Consider the following 21,155-nt stretch of genomic DNA (forward strand, 5'->3'; position numbering starts at 1 on the left):
GATCAATAAAAAAAATTCTTATCTGTAAATTGTTTTTTAAAAATATTGAGAAACTTTATTTTTAATAAAACATGTACTTGTAACTTTGTATTCACATTTTTAAAAAATATAAATATTTTTTACTTATATTTTTAATATTTAAAAAAATGTATTTCTTTTTACTTTTGTCAAGTGGATACAGAATTCTAATTATAGATGTATTTATATATTTATTTGATGCATTACAACTTCATCTTAATAAATACTAATTGATACAAAAATTAAAATATCAATTTATTAAAAGAATTATCGTTGTCATAAATGCAATCAATTGCATTTAAACAGTGAATATAAAATTTAATATATTGGTATAATGATAAAAATATATTAATTATAGAAAGTAAAATTAATGAATTGAATTGTATAATATTTTAGAACTTAATATAATATACGGAAATTTATTACATTTTATAAATATAATCTTATAATATGATTAAAAAAATCAAATTTGTTTGGGATAACTCATAATTAATGTGTTTTGTTTTCAAAAATATCATTATGTATAGGGAAATTAAGTATGAGAACGTTCCATATCCCAAAACTTCATCTGGATGTCTACACCAAAAACCAATTCTCTAGGAAGTAAATAAAATAAAGTATGATAACCTTTATTAAGAATGAGAATGATAATTTATCCTAGTTTATTTAAAGACTTTATCCAAAAATAAAATAAAATAAAGTTAAACATAAACAGAGATCTTTCAACATACAAAATCAAAATCAATAATTTTTAGTTGAGTAATGTGGTTCAACGTTCAGGTTCTTAAGATGACAAAACTTATAAGACCACACTAAAAAAATCTAATTAATACTAAAAAAATTCATAACCTAACTCAAATCAGGTTTAATATTGAATTGTATGGATTTTTTCATCCCCAACTAGCACGCAACTTAGAGAAACTAGTTAGTGGCAGCATCACAAAATAATTTGTGATGTTTTTTCAAGTTTCATAAAAAATTATATGAAAAATATTTACCTAAAAGTTTATCACTGAAATAGCAAGACCTTCATGTGTGTCTCATAAGTCTCGTATGAAACAATAACACAACTTCACAAATTATCAAATTGTCAAACAAATTTGTCTTGTGAGATGCATTAATTGAGCATGTTATCCTATAAATTGTATAATTCCTTTCTTCCTTCTTGTCCTGCATATATTTCTCATATGTCCGATCCACTTTAACTACTTTCATTTATTAGTAAAACTTATAACAAAACTCTCATACACCATAGAATTTCCTCGTTTCTTTTTCAAGTGTCATTTTTTAAAAAAAAATTATTCCTTTTTAATTATCACTTAGAAAGTAGATATTATTAATTGCACTTTTAGGTAATTATTATATATAAAAAAAGGAAAATAAATGTAGAAAATAATTAAGGGTATTATAAGTAAAAGAAGAATTATGATTTGAAAAGTATATGTAAAAGAAGAATTATGGTTTGAAAAGTATTGGTAAAAGAAGAATCATGGATTAAAAAGTAACAATAATAATTAGTTTTATTAGTATTTGAAAAAAAATAAAAAATGATACTTAGGAACGGATGGAGTAATTGAACATCAAACATTTTACCATATCTAAGTAACTCAACATTTATTTAACCAATCCACAAAATCTATATTACATTAAGTAACTCAATATCAAACATTTTAATATATCTAATAGAAGTCAACTGTTAACATAAGTTGATATATGGTTCAAGATTATAAAAGATGATAAAATTCTATCACCCTAAATAAATAATTTTTTTTTAACATTATAACCATATTTGAAAGAAAAAATTAATATTATCATGAGTTTTGAAAACTTAATACATATGCGGCAATGGACAGTGGTGTACCAAAACCTGAATCATAGCACCCTAAAAAAATTATAATAAAATTTATAGAATGCTAACACAACATTAGTGTATGTTTTGTGAACATAATGTGTGCAAAACAAATAATACCTTGAATCCATTTAACCATTTCAAGGTGTTTGATGCCCTTGTTTATATCAACATTCCAAACATTAACAATCGGAATTGCAAGCCGCCAGGTTTCCTTCAAGTTAGGGGTGTTCGCGGTGCGGTTTGGACGGTTTTGACGATAAAAATCATCTGAACCGCAAGAGAAAAAAACATGTGGTTCGGTTTGGTTCGGTTGGCTTTTAGAAATAAAACCAAACCAAATCAATGCGGTTTGGATTGGTTCGGTTGGTTCAGTTTTTTACAATATTTTTATTTAGCCATACATACACCTATAGAGAACAATGTAACTTTGTGTTTAGTCATTCATACATTAGTAAATAACATCAAAACTCATCATATTTAGAGAAAAACTTCTCATTCAATATACAAAAAATTAGATTAGAAAGAATGGAATAAAAAATATATATAAAATAGTAGCATAAAATAATATCAAAAATATTATAATAAAACATAAAAAACATATGAGAAGAGAGATTAGAGAAGATGAAAAAAACATAAGAGATGCGAGATTTAGAAGAAATGTATGATAAAAATGTAATTAGAAGATAAAACAATAATATGAAATATGAAAAAGAAAGAATATAAGAGAGGACATATTCGAATAGAAAATGTGAAATGTACATGGCAAAAAAGACGAAAAGAATGTGTGGTACTACTAGGAGAGATTTAAGAAGGTTGAAATTGAAACCCTAAGTATGAGTAAGAGAAAATAGTTTGTAATTGTAAGGTTAAGACATACTAGGTTTGAGTTTTGGATTGGATGTGGGATAAATAAAGTTTAGATGGTAACATAATGCGGTTTGGTTTGGTTTAGTTCGGTTTGTAAAATACAAACCGCAAACCAAACCAAACCGTGTGGTTTTGTTAAAAAATGATTCAAACGCATCCGAACCAAATGTGATTTTTTGCGGTTTCGGATTGGTTTGGTTTGGTTTACGGTTTTCTATTGAGTTGGTTTGGTTTTGAACACCCCTACTTCAAGTGGATTGGAAGACTAAAAATACAGTGAACTATAGAAATTATAATAAATGGTATTGGGAACATAAAATTGTAGATTAAAATAAATAGGAATGCTAGAATGAAAGGGTGTAGGCGAATTGATGAATAAAAGCATAAAAGAAACCGAGAGATGCAATTTTCTAAAGGACATAAATGTAAGAATGATGGGTATTTCTTTTAATATTATATATGGTAGATATCTTACTTTCTAAAGCTTTTTTCTTCTTTTCTTTCAAATTAAAGAATTTGTAGGAGGAGATAAAAGGAGTCACATTAAAATATATTTTATTATATTAATAAAATTATTCATATTTTATTATATTAAAATTTTTAATTCTCATTAAAAGTTTAAGTTTTATTTTAATTTCTCTTCCTTTTTTTATTTACGTTTGAAGTTTTTTTAATATAAATTTGTTTGTGTCATCTTCTTTACTGTATTGGTTTTTTCTTCACACTAATATTATCTTTATTTTTTACATTAAATCTTAGGATTAGTTGTTGTGATTTTTGTGTTTTTTTTCCACTGCAACTTTATATTCATAGGTTTCGTGAAATTTTATCCTTTTAAAGATAGATGTTGAATTAAATATTTGGGACAAGTAGTCTAACTTATTAAACTTGATATAAAACATTATGACAATAGTAATGAATCAAAGCAAAAATAATAGAGAATACAAAATGATTGTTAACTCAGTTTAGTGCAAGCAAAACCTACCTCTACGGGACACTCTATCTAAGAAAGGAAAATCATTCTTTAATAAAATTAATATAAAGTGTTTTAGATGAACAAGCCCCTTATTCGATGCCCATGTACATGATTCTACCATCAGTGTATTTCTATTTAAGATTCCCCCTAAATATGAGAACATCTTCTCATTTTCTCTCAATCACTAACTCTAGTGATTAACAATAATAATCAAGATGATCAATGTTGAATTACAACTCAACTAAACAAACCAACTAATATGACTTATGATATGAATGAAGCAATAGCGTGGTGTACAAAAAACACAAACAAAAGACTTAAATAACCCTTAACACAAAGATATTCAATCCTAACATGCACACACAATGATGAGGTGGGAGCCCTCTTAAATAGCAAAGTAATTTTAGACTTTTTCTCCTTTGGATATTTGATTTGATTTTGTCCAGAATTATAGTTGATGCAGTTGTATTTGATTTGCTCCACAAAAGTCTCCAACAAAAGATATGATTTATTTTTAATTCAAATGTAAATTTAAATCTCCATTTAAATTTATTTGATCTTCAAACAACTGTTAAACAAATCACATCACATGTTACTAAAAGATAACAACAAATCTTGTTGCACGATGCTGCAAAAATATGCGCCAAAACAACAACAGCCTTGTCTTGTAGATAAGGGCCATATGTTGGGACATTTGTTCCCACATGTGTCATTACTTCAAAAAAAAAATCATCTTGAACCAATCATGTTGTTTTGCATAATGCAATCAATCCAAAAGGAAAACAATCTCCCCCTTTTGTCAAATTTTGGAAAAATAACTCTTCAAGACATAACACAACTAAGTATTATAAGCACCTCGTACTCAAAACAAAACATCAACAACACCAAAAATTAGAGTAGCAGCTGCATAAATCAGAGTAGTGGAAATCAATAGCATAATCAGATGTCAAGCTGTTGGATGTTACACAAGAGTCAGTCAACCATACAATGATGCTCCCATAAACAGTTAAGACATGCAACCGTTCATGATCAGTTAGCCATGCATGCACACACAGTTAGTAGTCAAGTTAGAATCAACAAATACTACTAAGACAAATAGATTAGCTCATACAAGGGTCAGATGTCATGCCAAATGTTTTAGCATGTGAGCACACAACATTCAGATCTCAACTAGTTAGTACTAAGCACATAGTCGATAACATATATCAGATTATCATAACTTATACACCACAAAGTCACTAGTCACACCACTTCACTATACACCATTATTCCCCATTTTTTCATAATTTGGTAAAGGTGTGACCCAGAAAAAAATAGTCAATATAACCACAAATATAAGCCTAAAACAGAAAAAGGTTAAAACATCAAAACAACTTCAGCTTGATGACATCAGTCTTCAGAGCTTAATTCTTCTTCTGCACTTGAGGATTTTGAGTTGTCAACTTCTTCATCACTAGCTGATTGTTCTTCCTATTCTTCTTCACTGTTAACTTTGTCTTCATCCTCAACATCATTCTCATTGGTTAGCATTTTGATCAAGCCATCCACACTCCTTTTTTATGGTACTTGAGGTAATAGTCTATTGTAAAGCCTTTAAAACTTCCATCAGCTCATATAACACATCTTTTCTAGTGGCTTTGGATACAAATGAAAAGCTTCCACCAGCAGTTTGACCATGATGCTTAACCACAATGTTTGGGACATGTGTCCCCATAAACAACTTTTTATCAAGAACCAGTGGCAAAGGTTTCTTATTCTTCATTTATTCAGCATGCACTATATTGGGATGTTGCTTCAAGACGATTCCAGTAATTAATCAAGGGAAAGATATTGGAAGCTCGACATCATATGAGTCATCATGTTTCATGGTCTGATTAAAAACATATTCTCGAAAGTCCAGTTTAGACTTGGTTCCAATTTTATAAATCAACTTCATCAGGGTATGAGTGATGTTTGAGTTGTGATTAGTGGGTGCCCAATTTGTTGCACCTATCTTGTTCAAAACATCATACTTCTGTTACCTGGAGATTTCGACAAATAGTTGAAGTTCTTTGGAAGTGTTACGTTTTGGAGAATAAATAAAAATGGTTGTGTTGAAGCTATTTGTTGAATTCTTTTCTTGGGTGAACAAATCTTTATTATCGAAGCCTGAGACTTAGAAGATTTTTCGATCTCCACAAAGCTCTCTTCGACGTAGGTGTTTTGACAGAGTCGAAGCTTCAAGCGGGAAAGATTTGAAATTTAAACGAAGCAGTTTCATCAAGCCAACACGTGGAAACATCTGAGACATGCAACGCTTGAAAATGTCGAACATGGCAGTCATCTGTGTAGAGGCCGTTAGGGTCGAATTGTTATAAATAGGGGTCTTAGTTTTAGATTTCAGAAGTGTTCAAATAGATATACAAAAATTCACAAAATTACTCAAAGTACCAGAGCGAGAGAAAAGAGTTTTATGCTGAAAATGTATGTATGAAGAACACCATAGTTTCGTTCATGTTATCTATTTCATGCAAGTTATTTAAATTAAAATTATTCACTGTCTTTTCTTCTGTCAAATTGCCCTTATTTTCAGTATTTTATCATCATTTTTACCTTTGCATTTACATTTCGCCAAGTTTCCATTTCCAGTACTTTCTCAAAATTTAAAACATTTACTTCAAGTCACTTATCTTCACCTTTTCCAAGTACTTTCGTTATCTTTAAGAACCCTTTCCTATAAAGTTATCCTCATTTACTCTTTATTCATAAAGTCATAAATTTCGTTTAGAATTATTGTCAAAACACTTTTCGCTGTTCATAAACCAGAAAAAAACTTAACCATGAGTCAAATCACCGTAATAATAGTTCTTGAGACACATGTCCTAGGATCAATCTAGTCGATCCTGTAAGTTACCAAAAATCTATAATATTGGAAGACTAGCGGTTGTTTATCAGAAATCACTGGTAAACAAATTGGCACACCCGGTGGGATAGTGTCAAAAGAATTGTTAATTACAATAGTTTGCTTTACTTTTACAATACAAAATTGTTGTTATTCTTTTGGTTTAAAAATTAGTGTTGTATGATCCTTAGAAGTGGTAGGATAGCCAACAATTCGCAACCTATAACCAACAGAAAAAACGCAAAAAAGATGGTTAATACAACCAGTCAAGGGGAACAATTCCCTCCCCGGGGAACAGGCACAATCGGAGCAAATTTGATTGATGTATCCACTGAGATCCCTAATGCACAGACCATACCAACATCTGGATCCATGGCCTTGCATAATTCGACAACAATGCCTATTATGTCAGGCGTAGCAGACACTTCTGCAATTTCAACCCCTAGGCCACCAGGATTCGAGAACTTTAGGCCTTTGAGAGAATACCCATATGGAACGCCATCTACTGCCATGGCGGGACTTCAACACAATTCTTCCATATATACTCAACCACATAATACGGTTATTTCGCCAATTCAAAATTCTGGCTCTGGCATGAACCATGTAGGTCGAAATACCCAATCACAAGGAGTCCCTACCCTATTACCTACCCTTAGAACGAATAACCAGGCATCCTTTAGACAACAAATGGATGCCAATAACCATGATATGGTAGGAGTTCTGGCCAGAGAGATGAATACCATTTTTTCTCCCCTGATACAGAATGTGAATAGAACTAACATTGACAATGCCCAAACATACCAACAACTGTCAGCGCAGATGGGACGCATAGCAGATTTCCTAGGCGCCCCACAGTCTTCTGTTCGACGCAGGCCAAACCAGGTTATAATCCAAGGAGAAGAACCAACTATAGATCAGGTTCGGCCACCAAGGCAAGCGCTTGACGAAAGGGTCATGGGGGCGAGATTGGAACAACAGCCAATTCGACGGGAAGTCCCTGAAGAACAACCTAGAAGAGTGATAATGGTTAATAGAGACCAGGATGCAGACAAAGTAATTCATAGGGTCAGGCGGGAAAACATGGTGGAAAATGACTTAACTAGTATGATAGAGAGAATCATGGCCCAGAATGGTCTGAATATGTCCTACAAACAGAATTACCAAGGGGTTGTAAAATCCCTAAGTTCACCAAATTCTCAGGGGACACTAGTGAATCCACTGTAGAACACATAGCCAAATACATGACTGAGGCATGGGATTTGGCGAACAGTGAGAACCTAAGAATGAAATATTTCCCCAGTTCTTTAACAAAGAACGCCTTCACGTGGTTTACAACTTTGCCACCAAATTCCATAGATGTTTGGCCTAATTTGGAAAGATTGTTTCATGAACAATTCTACATGGGCCAAACTAAGATAAGTCTTAAGGAATTAGCCAATATCAAAAGAAAATTCACCGAACCTATAGATGATTATCTGAATAGGTTCCGTTTGTTGAAATCTAGATGTTTTACAATAGTGCTTGAACACGAGTTGGTCGAAATGGCCGCTGGAGGTTTAGACTATTCCATCAGGAAAAAGTTAGATACCCAACATCTAAGAGATATGGCCCAATTAGCAGACAGGGTTCGACAGGTCGAATGCTTAAAATCTGAAAAGGCCAGAGCAAATAAGAATTATAAGAAAGAGAGGGTTGCTTATGTCGAATTCGAAGACGGAGAGTCTGAAATCTCTGATGACCCTTATGGTCTTGAGGAATTCGAAGTAGATTTGGCTGAATTAAAAGAAGCACCACCTTATGCCTGCAAATTACTTACACCTTCGAATGGCAGGAACCCTATCGAAACCGAAAAGAATGATAAATTTCCAAAAAAGACTTACACATTTGATGTTACCAAATGTGACGAGATCTTCGATTTATTAGTAAAAGATGGCCAAATGATAGTGCCTTATAATACTAAAATTCCTCCGTTAGAACAACGAAAGAAAAGAGGCTTCTGTAAATATCATAATTTTTTAGGCCATAAAACCTCACAATGCTTTCTTTTCAGGGATCTTATTCAGAATGCAATTAGGGATGGTCGTCTCAAGTTCGCTGACAAAGGAAAAAACTAGATGAAGGTTGAAGTTGACCCCCTCAACATTGCTGATACAAATTATGTTGAACCTGTCGAAATCAACATGATTGACGTAGGGGAAGTGGAGGTTGTAAAAGCAACAGGAACTGAAGGTCTCAAGGGGAAAGCAACTGAGGCTACTGAGGGCCTAAGGAAGAAATTCGAGGAAATTTCAATCACTGGTGGCGCCAGTCTAGGTGTCAACATGGTGGATCTGAAACACCCCCCCCCCCCCCCCGAAATGGAGGAAGTGGAGAAATGTCTGAAGATGGAGCAAGAGGGGATGCAGTTTGGCTATCCCAAAGCCAGCGAAAGCCTACGTGAATACCTTTGGAGATGTCACAAAAGAAATTCTGACATGTTGTTGTGCCCAAGGTGCAACATCAGGATATGTCGAAGGGTGGTTAAGGATTATGAAAGATGGCAACGAACAAAGACTGAGAGAAACTGGGGGAAGGAAAGCCAATTACATAAGGTGTATCCCACGCCAGGAGAAAGCCTTCTTGGTTTTATTGTGCGTTACTACAAGTACGAAACAGAATGCTTGATGTGTCTCAGGTGTGGGGCAGTGTACAACGGAGAATTAGTTGAAGCGTTCGAAAGAATCCCATCTAACCAAGGTTGGGACGGACATGGAGGTAACCCAAATATGTATATCTTCGACAAGAGGGGAGCAACTAGGAGGCCAGACAACCCTCACCCAAGGGCGAAAAGAGTTATGTTTAAACTGCCAGCAGAAGTCCCTGAGGATAAATGGACTCAGGTGGGGTCGAAGAAAGGAAAGTGGAGAAGTTTTAAGGATGGGGGAAGAACCTCTTTGACTTATAGAAAACAGTTCCAGGCATCTAAGAGAGAGGCTATCAGGCTAGAGAACTACAAAGGAAAGAATCATATGTTAAGATCCCAGTGGAGAAGACATCAGAGGTTGAGGAAGGCTGAAAGAGAGATGAATCCAAAAGAGACTGGAGAATCCAGCAGCGTCAAGGTTCCTCCAAATGTCATGAATTCGACCAAACCACCTGTAGGAAGGAAGTTGTTTCCAGATGAAAACAAAAGTCAGAACGTTCAGAAGGAACAAGTAAGAGAGGAGGAAATGCTCACTGACGACTTCGAGTCCGACGGAGTGTCTTCTGTTAGTATGAATTGCAATGTAGTCTCAGTCCTGCCATACGAATATAACCAGGAGACGGAGGTTGAAGATAATGAGGAAGCGGATGCTATGGAGATGGCGAAGCATAGACTAGTGTGTTACTATGTTCTCAACAACGGCGTTGTCGAAGAACATAACACTCTTTTTGAAAGGCCTCACCAAGGGATGCAGAGTCACCTCAAGCCCCTATACATTAGGGCCAAAGTTGGACATGTGAGGGTGAATAAAGTTCTGGTGGACGGAGGAGCAACAGTCAATTTGATGCCCCAATTCATGTTAAAGAAGATAGGTATGTTCGACACTGATGTCAAACCTCACAATATGGTATTGTCAAATTATAAGGGTAAGATAGGACAGACTCTGGGTGTCATACAAGTGGATCTGACTGTTGGATCAATCACAAGACCAACAATGTTCATGGTAATACCCGCGAAGGCAAATTACAACTTACTACTAGGAAGAGAACGGATACATGGAATATGGGCAGTTCCTTCGACCATGCATCAGAGGATATCCATCTGGAGAGAAGATGGCGTGGTAGAAAATGTTGAAGCTGACCAAAGTTACTTCATGGCAGAAGTAAACCATGTAGACAAGAAGAACTTCGACAGGAACTTGGCTCATATAGGACCATGCCACCCAGCTGAAGAGGGCTACGCCCCAAATAAAAATGCTTTGTACTTCTTGACTCTTCATCCCAATGGCTTTCAGTGGGATAGGGAAATTATGGGAGACCTAGAAGAAGGGGAATCATCTGAAATACGGCCAACAGGCTGGGATGAAGACCTGTATTATGACTAAGTCTTCTTTTTTCGAAAAGATTTTGGCCTACATGGCTGAGAACAAAAGACAAGCGGCTCTCGAAGCCGAGATAACAAACATGGCTGACAAAGCCGCATATGGTGAAATCTATAATACAGGACCTGGGGAGTACTCTAAACCAAAACCCCCTGACGAACAGGTGCATGTGAAACTAACAGAACAAAGGTTAGATGCCATCTATGACGAAGAGCCTCTGGGATTCGAAAAAGATCCAGTAACGTCAAGTGCGAAGATGTTGGCGCAAGATCCTCTTGAAGAAATTGATCTCGGAAATGGGAGTACAAAAAGAATCACCTACATCAGCACTAAACTGGACCCCAAGTTGAAAGTAAGAGTAATCGAATTGCTAAGAGAAAACAAAGATTGCTTCGCTTGGGACTATGACGAGATGCCTGGTTTGAAGAGGGACTTGGTCGAATTAAAGTTGCCTATCAAGGATGGCAAGAAGCCCATCAAGCAGACTCCAAGGAGATTCGCCCCAGAGATCCTTTCAAAGATAAAAAAAGAGGTCGAAAGACTTCTTCGATGCAATTAGATTAGGACCACAAGGTATGTCGATTGGATTGCAAATATAGTTCCTGTTATCAAGAAAAATGGCTCTTTGCGAGTGTGTATAGATTTTTGTGATCTAAATGCAACAACTTCTAAAGACGAGTATCCAATGCCTGTGGTAGAGATGCTGGTTGACTCAGCTGCAGGCTATGAATATCTCATCATGCTTGATGGATATTCTGGCTATAACCAGATTTTCATTGCAGAAGAGGATGTTTCTAAAACAGCCTTTCGATGTCCAGGGGCAATAGGCACTTGTGAGTGGATAGTTATGCCCTTTGGTCTAAAAAACGCCGGGGCAACATACTAGCGAGCAATGAATTCTATATTCCATGATTATATAAAGACATTTATGCAAGTGTACATAGATGATATTGTGATAAAATCTACGTCAGACGAAGATCATTTAACCCATCTAAGCCAATCATTCGAAAGAATGAGAAAACATGGCTTAAAAATGAATCCTATTAAGTGTGCATTCTTTGTGTAGGCTGGAGATTTTTTGAGCTTTGTGGTCCATAAAAAGGGGATAGAAATCAATCAGAATAAGACGAAGGCTATTATGAAGACCAAAGCACCATCAACCAAGAAAGAATTGCAATCATTATTAGGAAAGGTAAACTTCCTAAGAAGATTCATCTCAAACTTAAGTGGCTGAATTCAAGCCTTCTCTCCCCTCCTACGCCTGAAACAAAGGAAGTTCGAATGGAATGACGAACATCAAAAGGCATTCGACAAGATCAAATATTATCGACGAATCCTCCTATCTTGGCACCACCATGTGGAAAGAAGCCTATGAGACTGTATATATCAGCTTCCGACGCTACCATAGGTAGCATGTTGGCACAAGAGAATGAAGATGGCGTCGAAAGAGCCATTTATTATCTTAGTAGGGTTTTAAATGATGCAGAAACTAGATACACTTCAATAGAAAAGTTGTGTCTTTGTTTGCATTTCTCTTGTACTAAACTCAAGTATTATATAAAACCTATTGATTTATACGTGTCTTCACATTTTGATGTCATCAAGTATATGTTATCTAAGCCAATAATGCACAGTCGAATTGGCAAATGGGCTTTAGCACTCACTGAATACTCTTTAACCTTTATGCCCTTAAGGGCAATGAAGGAACAAATAGTATCAGATTTTATTGTAGACCATGCAGTGGTCGAAAATCCTCAACTTCAAGTTGAGTTGAAACCTTGGAGATTATTCTTCGACGGTTCCACTCATAAGGATGGAAGTGGGGTTGGGATCATGTTAATTTCTCCTGACGGAATTCCAACAAAACTCAAATATAGAATTGAAGGTCCCCTTTGTTCTAACAACGAAGCAGAATATGAAGCCCTTATTGCGGGACTTGAGGCTTTGTTGGAATTGAGGGCAACTAGGGTCGAAATTAAAGGAGACTCAAAATTAGTAATCAAGCAACTGACGAAGGAGTACAAATGTATAAAAGAAAATTTGATTATGTACTTCATCATTGCAAATAGGTTACTCAAAAAATTCGAATATATCGACATAAAACAGGTCCCTAGAATAAAAAACCAAGAAGCTAATGACTTAGCACAAATAGCGTCAGGGTATAGAGTTTCAAAAGGGAAGCTAGAAGAACTTGTCGAAGTAAGAGGAAAGGCAATGGATGCCAGATTGTCTCCGACAGATTTGGAAAGCACTCGGTTAGGATATGCTAACAAAGAGGAGTTTGAAGTACTGGCCATTGATACCTTAATAGATACAGATTGGAGGAATCCAATTATTAATTATCTTAAGGACCCTTCGGCAGATACAGAAAGAAAAACCAAGTACAGGGCTTTATCTTATGTTTTGATGGGGAATGAATTATTCAAGAAAACCCCTGAAAGGATCCTGTTGAAATGTTTAGGAGAAAACGAAGCTTACTTGGCATTATCTAGTGTACATAGTGGAGCCTGTGGAGCACACCAGGCAGGCCATAAGATGAAATGGTTGCTTTACAGATATGGAATGTATCGGCCCACCATGTTAAAAGATTGTATAGAGTTTGCTAAGGGTTGCCAAGAATGTCAAATACATACAGGAATTCAACATGCTCCTGCAAGTGAGCTTCATACAATTATTAAGCCTTGGCCTTTTAGAGGGTGGGCATTAGATCTAATTGGGGAAATTCAACCCAATTCATCCAAAGGTCAAAGGTACATACTTGTAGGAATTGACTATTTCACTAAATGGGTCGAAGCAGTACCTTTAGTAAATGTGGATCAAGAAACTGTTATCGAATTCATTCAAAGGCAAATATTATATAGATTTGGAGTCCCAGAAAGTATAACAACAGATCAAGGATCAGTTTTTACTAGTCGAAAGATGCAAGAGTTTGCAAAGGAGATGGGTTTCAAATTATTAACATCTACACCCTATTATGCTCAAGCCAATGGGCAAGTCGAAGCAGCCAATAAAGTAATAATTGGTTTAATCAAAAAACATGTAGGGAAGAAGCCAAAAAATTGGCACAAAACTTTAGAACAAGCGCTTTGGGCTTGTCGAACCTCCCCTAAAGAAGCTACTAACACTACACCTTTCCAGCTTACATTTGGACATGATGCAGTATTACCTGTCGAAATCTACTTGCAATCAGTGAGAATCCAAAGACAAGGAGAAATTCCATCTGACTTATACTGGGAAATGATGATAAATGAGCTGGTGGATTTGGACGAAGAAAGGTTGCATGCGTTAGAAGTATTAAGAAGACAGAAGGAGAGGGTAGCAAGGGCATACAATAAGAGGGTCAAAGGTAAAACCTTCATTACGAATGATTTAGTTTGGAAAGTTATATTACCTATGGATCGAAAGAATAAAGCATTAGAAAAATGGTCTCCACATTGGGAAGGACCTTTTTGAATTTTAAAAGCCTTTTCAAATAATGCATACGAAATAGAAGAATTAACAGAGGATTGAAGAATCCTAAAAGTAAATGGGAAATACTTAAAAAAGTATAAACCATTTGTGCATGAAGTTAAAATCATAACAACATAATAAGAAAAGAACTATCATGGCCAAAATGGTGAAGATATTTAAACTCCAAACTTTGCCAAAATGGCTTTCGTCTTAATCAAATTACAAATGAACAAGAGTCGAATAGAACAAATACAGGTGGAAATCAAAAAGGATTAGTGGCCCTCATCCGATCATACTTTTTCTTCGCCAAACCAATCTTGTACTGAACAGCAGCTTGAACCCCTATGAGGCGTGCAATATCTTCATTCATAGCAGTAGCCTTTTCGACATGATCTACGCTTTGCTTCACCAAATCATCAGCTTCACTATTATCCAAGCCTTGGATAGCAGCCTTCTTCGCCTTAGCATCAGAAATCTTCTTCTGCAATTCTGCAATGTGAGATTCCTAGAGTCGTATTGAAGTAGCATAAGTGTCGAATTCTGCTTGGGCTGACTTTCTGGAAGCGGCTAACTCTTCAGAAGCTTGTGAAGTTCGAAGGGCATTATCAAACTCAGTGGCTTGAGCTTTTTCAGTTGATAGAAGCTTTGCTTTGGCATCCACCTCCCTACGGTATTCATCACAGACTTGGTCAATGAGGTTCTGAATGTCGATAAGGGTTTCACCTATATCAGTGGGGCAAACAGTGATGTTAATCTTGCTTATCAGCTTCTTTATGCCAAAGCTCGCTCCCACATCATTCCTTAATTCTTCAAAGAGATCTACATCAAAAACTGCATTCTTCACCTGCTGAAGGAGTTCGTCATGTGATACTTCGTTTGCACTAGCACCAGAATGGGTCGAAGCTCCAGAAATGCTTTGCTCTGAAGAAGATTCTCTTTGAGCCATCATTAACCTTACATACTTAAGGGGATCATTTTGTTTTAAAGCTTTTTTCTTCTCCTCAGTAAGTGATATAGGCGAAGTCTGGATGATGGATGGTCGAACTTTAATTGGATTTGGGACCGTGTCGACGTTGGCTCACTAGTTTCAGTTTGATTTCCTTCAGGATCAGCTTCTCCCACATTCATGTCTTCATCTTCCTGAAAGTACCCCTCAATCTCATCAGAATCCTGATCATCCTCATCAGCATCATTTGAAGGGAACACAACTCTTGCAAGAGAATTACTGGGAGTATCCTCAGAATCTTCTTTCTCTGCTAAGTCCTTCTCGTCAACGTGCTTCGAATCTCTTTTACCATCTTCACCAGGAGAAGAGGTTTCTTGTTCGTTCTGGGCGTTATCTGCTTCGAGATTTTGGGCCCCAATCGAAGATCCTTTGTTTTGGACAGCACCGCTGATTGTCGGAGGAGGAGATGGATTCATGCCGCTCGAAGGATCACTCTGATTGGCGGTAAAAATGAGGGGAGTGGTAGGTTTGTCCTGAAAACAAAAAGTTAGAATAAAGTATGAGTTTGTCGAAAGATAAAACACTCAAGGTCGAAGTCTACCTGTTGAGCCTCAGGGTCGGAAGCATTGCTCCCAATGTGCTCCAGCGCGCGCCACCAGAGGGCTGGGATGGAGTTTCCTTTGGAGGAGGAGGGAGAATGTTGGTTTCGACACCTTGTTATTTATTTGTTTGGTAAGGGGCAACTGGTGCCTTATTCTTTTTCTGCTTTTTCTTAAATGGAGTTGGAGGAGTATCTTCTTCATCATCTTTGACAAGAATTACATTAGCAGTGAAGACTTTTCTTTTCTTGGGCGTCAAAGGAGGCTTGTCACTACCCTGAAAAAGAAAATTATAAATAGTTAGAAAAATACGAAAGAGATAAAGAAGTTATTTGATGTAATACCTTTGAACTCTTCTTTGTTTTTTCTAGAGCAGCACCAGAAGACACTCCTTGGCTTGAAGAGGTAGATGGCTTAGAAGCAGTATTCGAACTAGCTTTCGCCACATGCTTCTCTTTCTTCGCCACCTTCCTTTCGACGGCTAAAGAAGAATGTGAGTTAGTCGAAACATGCAAATGTTTAAAAGATTGGCAAAAAGACGAAAGGGAGTTGTAAAACCAAGAAATCCAAACATTCCACACCTTCACATGTCGGAGAAGTAATTCTCACTGCAGCTAAGTCAAAGTGAAGAAAGCCTTTGAAACTGTCTAAAGTATGTTTGGTTGGAACTACTCTTTTAGCATGTTTTTGTTGGTCATTTTTTAGTATGTTAAAAATGTCCCCACATATGAACCAGTTTGGGAAGGGGGAAAAATGACAAAGCAAAATCTGCACTGGGTAAATTTGGAAATTTAGGTGGTTTGCACTCAAAGGCCAAATCATATTTAAATTCAGGTTTTACAGCTTTGAGAGATTTTCTTTTGGCAATTTGCTTTTCAAATTTCTCTTTTAAAATTGGCGCTGCGTCACAAACGGTTCGAACAAGGTCCGTTGGGTCATGGACAGTTTTGAAGTACTTTTGGAATGCTTGGATTTCTTCAGAGTGAGTAAGCTTACCCTTGTGGACATTTTCCTGCAAAGATGAAAAGGCCTTCGTTAGATGTTCTTTGATTTCAGCAGTAGAAAACATATTCTTGGAATAGAAATTTGTCCACCATGTGGCAAAACCATTGGTGGAGTAGAACGACGGTTGGTAGGCTATTAATTGGAATTCAGCAAAGTTTGCATGGAATTCTTCGTGGATTGCAATGTCTCGAGCGCTCCATTCAGTCCCTGCACAACAGATATCGCGCTTTCGATTGAATAAAGAAACAGGAATAAGTTGACACAACCTAAATTGTCGAGAGACAAAATTAGGTTGATAAGCCAACAGACACACATGGCTCTTTACTGGCAGGATCCTAGAAACAAGCAGCCTTGGGAAGAGAAAGGCACGCCATATATCTTCGATCTCTGTGTTGGCGTTCTTCACAGCATCTTCGAGCGAAGCAGTAAACCAGGAAGGACCATGGGTTCGACTGGAAAAAGGAGCCATCAAAGGAAAGAAATGGTGACGCTTCGAGAACATCAAGGTATATTTGGTGAGGGAAGTTTGTAAGTTGTCAATATCATCCGTTGGAGTCAGTTGAAGGAGTCTAGTGCCCTCAATGCTTCGATTTATTATCTCTGGGGCACTTTCATAAACGTTTCCTTGTGTTGGCAAAAAGGATTCGAAAGTGGCATTGAGCCACAATTGAAGAAGCCAATAAGGCCCAGATAGTAATAAGTTGGTACCAGCTTCATACTCCTTTAACTTAGCACTAGCCGATCCTAGACTTTCATACAAACTAGCCGATAAGAGTTCACTTAAACACACTCTTCAACCATCATGCAATTGGTCAGCGAGTGTTAAAAATATCTTTGCAACTTGCATAGATTTACAGCAAAAGAAGAACTTGGACAACCATAGACCTAAGAATGCTATATGTTCTATGTCAGAAACTTCTTCCCCATCAGCGTGATACAGATTGATATAAGTACTGAACGAAGCATTCTTGACGTTGAAGTCAATCAAGTTTTCGCAGTCTTGGTATGGGTCGAAGGTTTCTCCTGTCGGAGGAAGTCCAGAAATGGAAGTTACGTCGAAAAGCGTAGGAGTCATCATTCCACAAGGGAGATGAAAGGTGTTATATGTGTTATCCCAGAAATATAGGTTGGATAATAATAAAGGCTGGCAGTAACTAAACCCCAACTTCGACATCTGAATCAGGTCAAAAATACCCAATTCTTTCCAAAATGAAGCTTTCTTCTTCTCAACTTTCGTTAACCAAGCTAGATAGGATTTGTCTAGAGTTGGACAAGACCGAAAGGGTCTGAAACTATCAATGATAAAATCCAGTTGAAAAGCCTCTCTTTGGACTGAATCCTCATTATTTCTAGAGGAAACGATTTTGCTGGCTATGGGTTTGGTAGTATGATAACAGGGAAAAAACTTCACACATTTCTCTAAATGATCTTCAGAGACTAATGGGCCTAAAAACCCTAAAACATTTCCAGAAAGTAAGGAAGGAACCATTACCTGAGAAGCAAAAATTGCTTTACGTTCTTTCATAAGTTTTGGAACAGTGATGTACTCCCGATCCCCAACAGTTATGGTTGTGCTAGTTGGAATGTTCTGAGAAGCAGAACTTTTTGAGGATCCAGCACCTTTGATGTTCTTTGATTGCTTTTGCTGTTTATCAGAAGACATTGTTATGGGTTTTTTGGAGATTTTGAAGGATTAGGGTTTTAGGGAAGAAGAAACGTTTTCAGAGAAGTTTTAGAAGTTGAACTTAGGTTGAAAATGAAGATTTTCGTAAAAAGGAAGAAAGAAGTGACAAGCGAGCTTTTATAGTATTAACCTACGAAGCTGATTGGTTACACCTTGCCAGGGTAGTGGGCCACGTGGTGGTTTTTCTGAGAAAAGGGTACAGGGATTACTGTTCATTATTCTTGGAAGTTGAAATTCATGATGACAAATAACTGCGCACACGTCTTGATGAGACGTTTTGAAAAAGTAAATCATGATTAACTGACAAATATGGACTTTTAGGTCTATGAAAGGTCTCTGGTCGAAATCTGGTGATTACAAAAAAAATGCCCATTTCTACATTGATTCAAAATAGACATTTATTGGGGGCAATTTGTTAACTGGAGATTTCGACAAATAGTTGAAGTTCTTTGGAAGTGTTACGTTTTGGAGAATAAATAAAAATGGCTGTGTCGAAGCTATTTGTTGAATTCTTTTCTTGGGTGAACAAATCTTTATTGTCGAAGCCTGAGACTTAGAAGATTTTTAGATCTCCACAAAGCTCTCTTCGACGTAGGCATTTTGACAGAGTCGAAGCTTCAAGCGGGAAAGATTTGAAATTTAAACGAAGCAGTTTCGTCAGGCCAACACGTGGAAACATCTGAGACATGCAACGCTTGAAAATGTCGAACGTGGCAGTCATTTGTGTAGAGGCCGTTAGGGTCGAATTGTTATAAATAGGGGTCTTAGTTTTAGATTTCAGAAGTGTTCAAACAGATATACAGAAATTCACAAAATTACTCAAAGTACCAGAGTGAGAGAAAAGAGTTTTATGCTGAAAATGTATGTATGAAGAACACCATAATTTCGTTCATGTTATCTATTTCATGCAAGTTATTTAAATTAAAATTATTCACTGTCTTTTCTTCTGTCGAATTGCCCTTGTTTTCAGTATTTTATCATCATTTTTACCTTTGCATTTACATTTCGCCAAGTTTCCATTTCCAGTACTTTCTCAAAATTTAAAACATTTACTTCAAGTCACTTATCTTCACCTTTTCCAAGTACTTTCGTTATCTTTAAGAACCCTTTCCTACAAAGTTATCGTCATTTACTCTTTATTCATAAAGTCATAAATTTCGTTTAGAATTATTGTCAAAACACTTTTCGTTGTTCATAAACCAGAAACAAACTTAACCATGAGTTAAATCACCATAATAATAGTTCTTGAGACACATGTCCTAGGATCAATCTAGTCGATCCTGTAAGTTACCAAAAATCTATAATATTGGAAGACTAGCGGTTGTTTATTAGAAATCACTGGTAAACAACTTCACACTCAATTTTCCATAAGAAAGCAACCCTTTGTTGGCCCATTGTTTCACTTGTCCGACAGTGATTTCCTTGGCAATATTATCCATGGAGAGAACTTTTTCAAACTCAACTGATTTGTTTCTTCCCATATTATGCATCAATAGTGGAGGGTGAAAACTTTACACATTTCCCTCTAACATATACCTTCATATACTTTTGACTTCCTTCAACATTGTAATCAGGATATGGGTTCACAATAAACCATTTAATCATATTTTCATAGCAAGGTCCAATATCTTAAACAGTCTTCATCAATCTAGCATCCTTCAGTAGATGAATGATCTTTTTCTATTCAAGGACATCTTTGCTCAACTCTCTTTCAGGACCAACTCTTATTTGACAAACATACTTCCACTTTTGCACACTTTCTTCATAGTGGAATGACACATTATCGAGGGAGACAGTTGGAATATAGATTGGAACTCTTTTTCCTCCAATCTTTCTTCTAAAAGAAGGAACTATGTCTAGGACATCAGCTTCATCATTTGTTTATGAGCCACTTGGTGGGACAAGTTTCCTCTTAAGATAGTTCCTCTCAATAGCCTTTTCTTCCACTCTCTTTTTCTTTTTCAAAGAACTTGTTTTAGGAGTTTTCTGCTTCACATTCTTCATACCAGATCTTGAAGAATCAATGTTCTGCTCTTTATCTTTAGCTTTGTCGGTCATAGACGTAGTTAAGCTTTTTAAAGCTGTTAAAGTTGGTTCTTGAGCATCATTTTCTTCAATAATCTTTTTCATGATATTGGAAATGGGATCATCATCATCATCATTGTTTTCTTCATTCCTTTTATTATGAATGTCAGTCTCTTCGTTTTGAGGATTCTCATTCCTCAAATCCTTAGAAGGATCATTAATTTCTACCAATATCTCATTCTCAGGAATATTCATAGTTGGACCAATAGGGGGTTCAACCAGTGGTTCACTAGATGTTGGGGTATATGTTTCAACATTTGATTCAACATGTGAACCCTCATGTGATTCAATATATGGTTCCATACGAGGTTCCTTAACATTGGTTTCAGCACGAAAAATGTTGATCCCAATGGGATTAGAATCAAGTTCCTTAGCAATATTCCTATATTCATGCATAAAGGTTTCCTTTTCCAAGGTAATAACCTTTTTAGATGCTTTCTTCTTCTTCTTGATGTTAACACTCTTTGGTTTATTTGTTGAAATGTTAACTGGAACAACCATCTTCAGAGGTTTTAGGTCTAAAAACATAATAGGTTGAACATCAATGTCGATGAGTTCGAAAACCCTAGTTTTCTTTGAAGTTCCTTTATCATCCATTTTTACTCCTAGCATTTTGACACCATAAGAATTAGTAACAGACCTGGGTTTAGCAAATTTAGCATCAGTTGTCTTTTGGCTCATTTTGAAACTGGTGTGAGAGAGATGAGGGGAATAAATGTGCTAGCATA

The 21,155-nt window shown here is 36.2% G+C and overlaps 1 protein-coding gene across 1 annotated transcript; it reads left to right on the plus strand.

The window, feature by feature from the left end:
- Positions 1-7,835: 7,835 nt before the first annotated feature.
- Positions 7,836-8,708, plus strand: LOC127103200 (uncharacterized). Its single transcript, XM_051040472.1, has one exon. The coding sequence runs from the start codon at positions 7,836-7,838 to the stop codon at positions 8,706-8,708; it is 873 nt and encodes a 290-aa protein (XP_050896429.1).
- Positions 8,709-21,155: the final 12,447 nt, after the last annotated feature.

This window comes from Lathyrus oleraceus, chromosome 7 (genome assembly GCF_024323335.1).
Source record: "Lathyrus oleraceus cultivar Zhongwan6 chromosome 7, CAAS_Psat_ZW6_1.0, whole genome shotgun sequence".
In the NCBI taxonomy this organism is placed as follows: domain Eukaryota; kingdom Viridiplantae; phylum Streptophyta; class Magnoliopsida; order Fabales; family Fabaceae; genus Lathyrus; species Lathyrus oleraceus.

Excerpts from the sequence above, each read along its gene's own strand:
- LOC127103200 (XM_051040472.1), top strand. The coding sequence starts at position 7,836 with ATGACTGAGGCATGGGATTTGGCGAACAGTGAGAACCTAAGAATGAAA.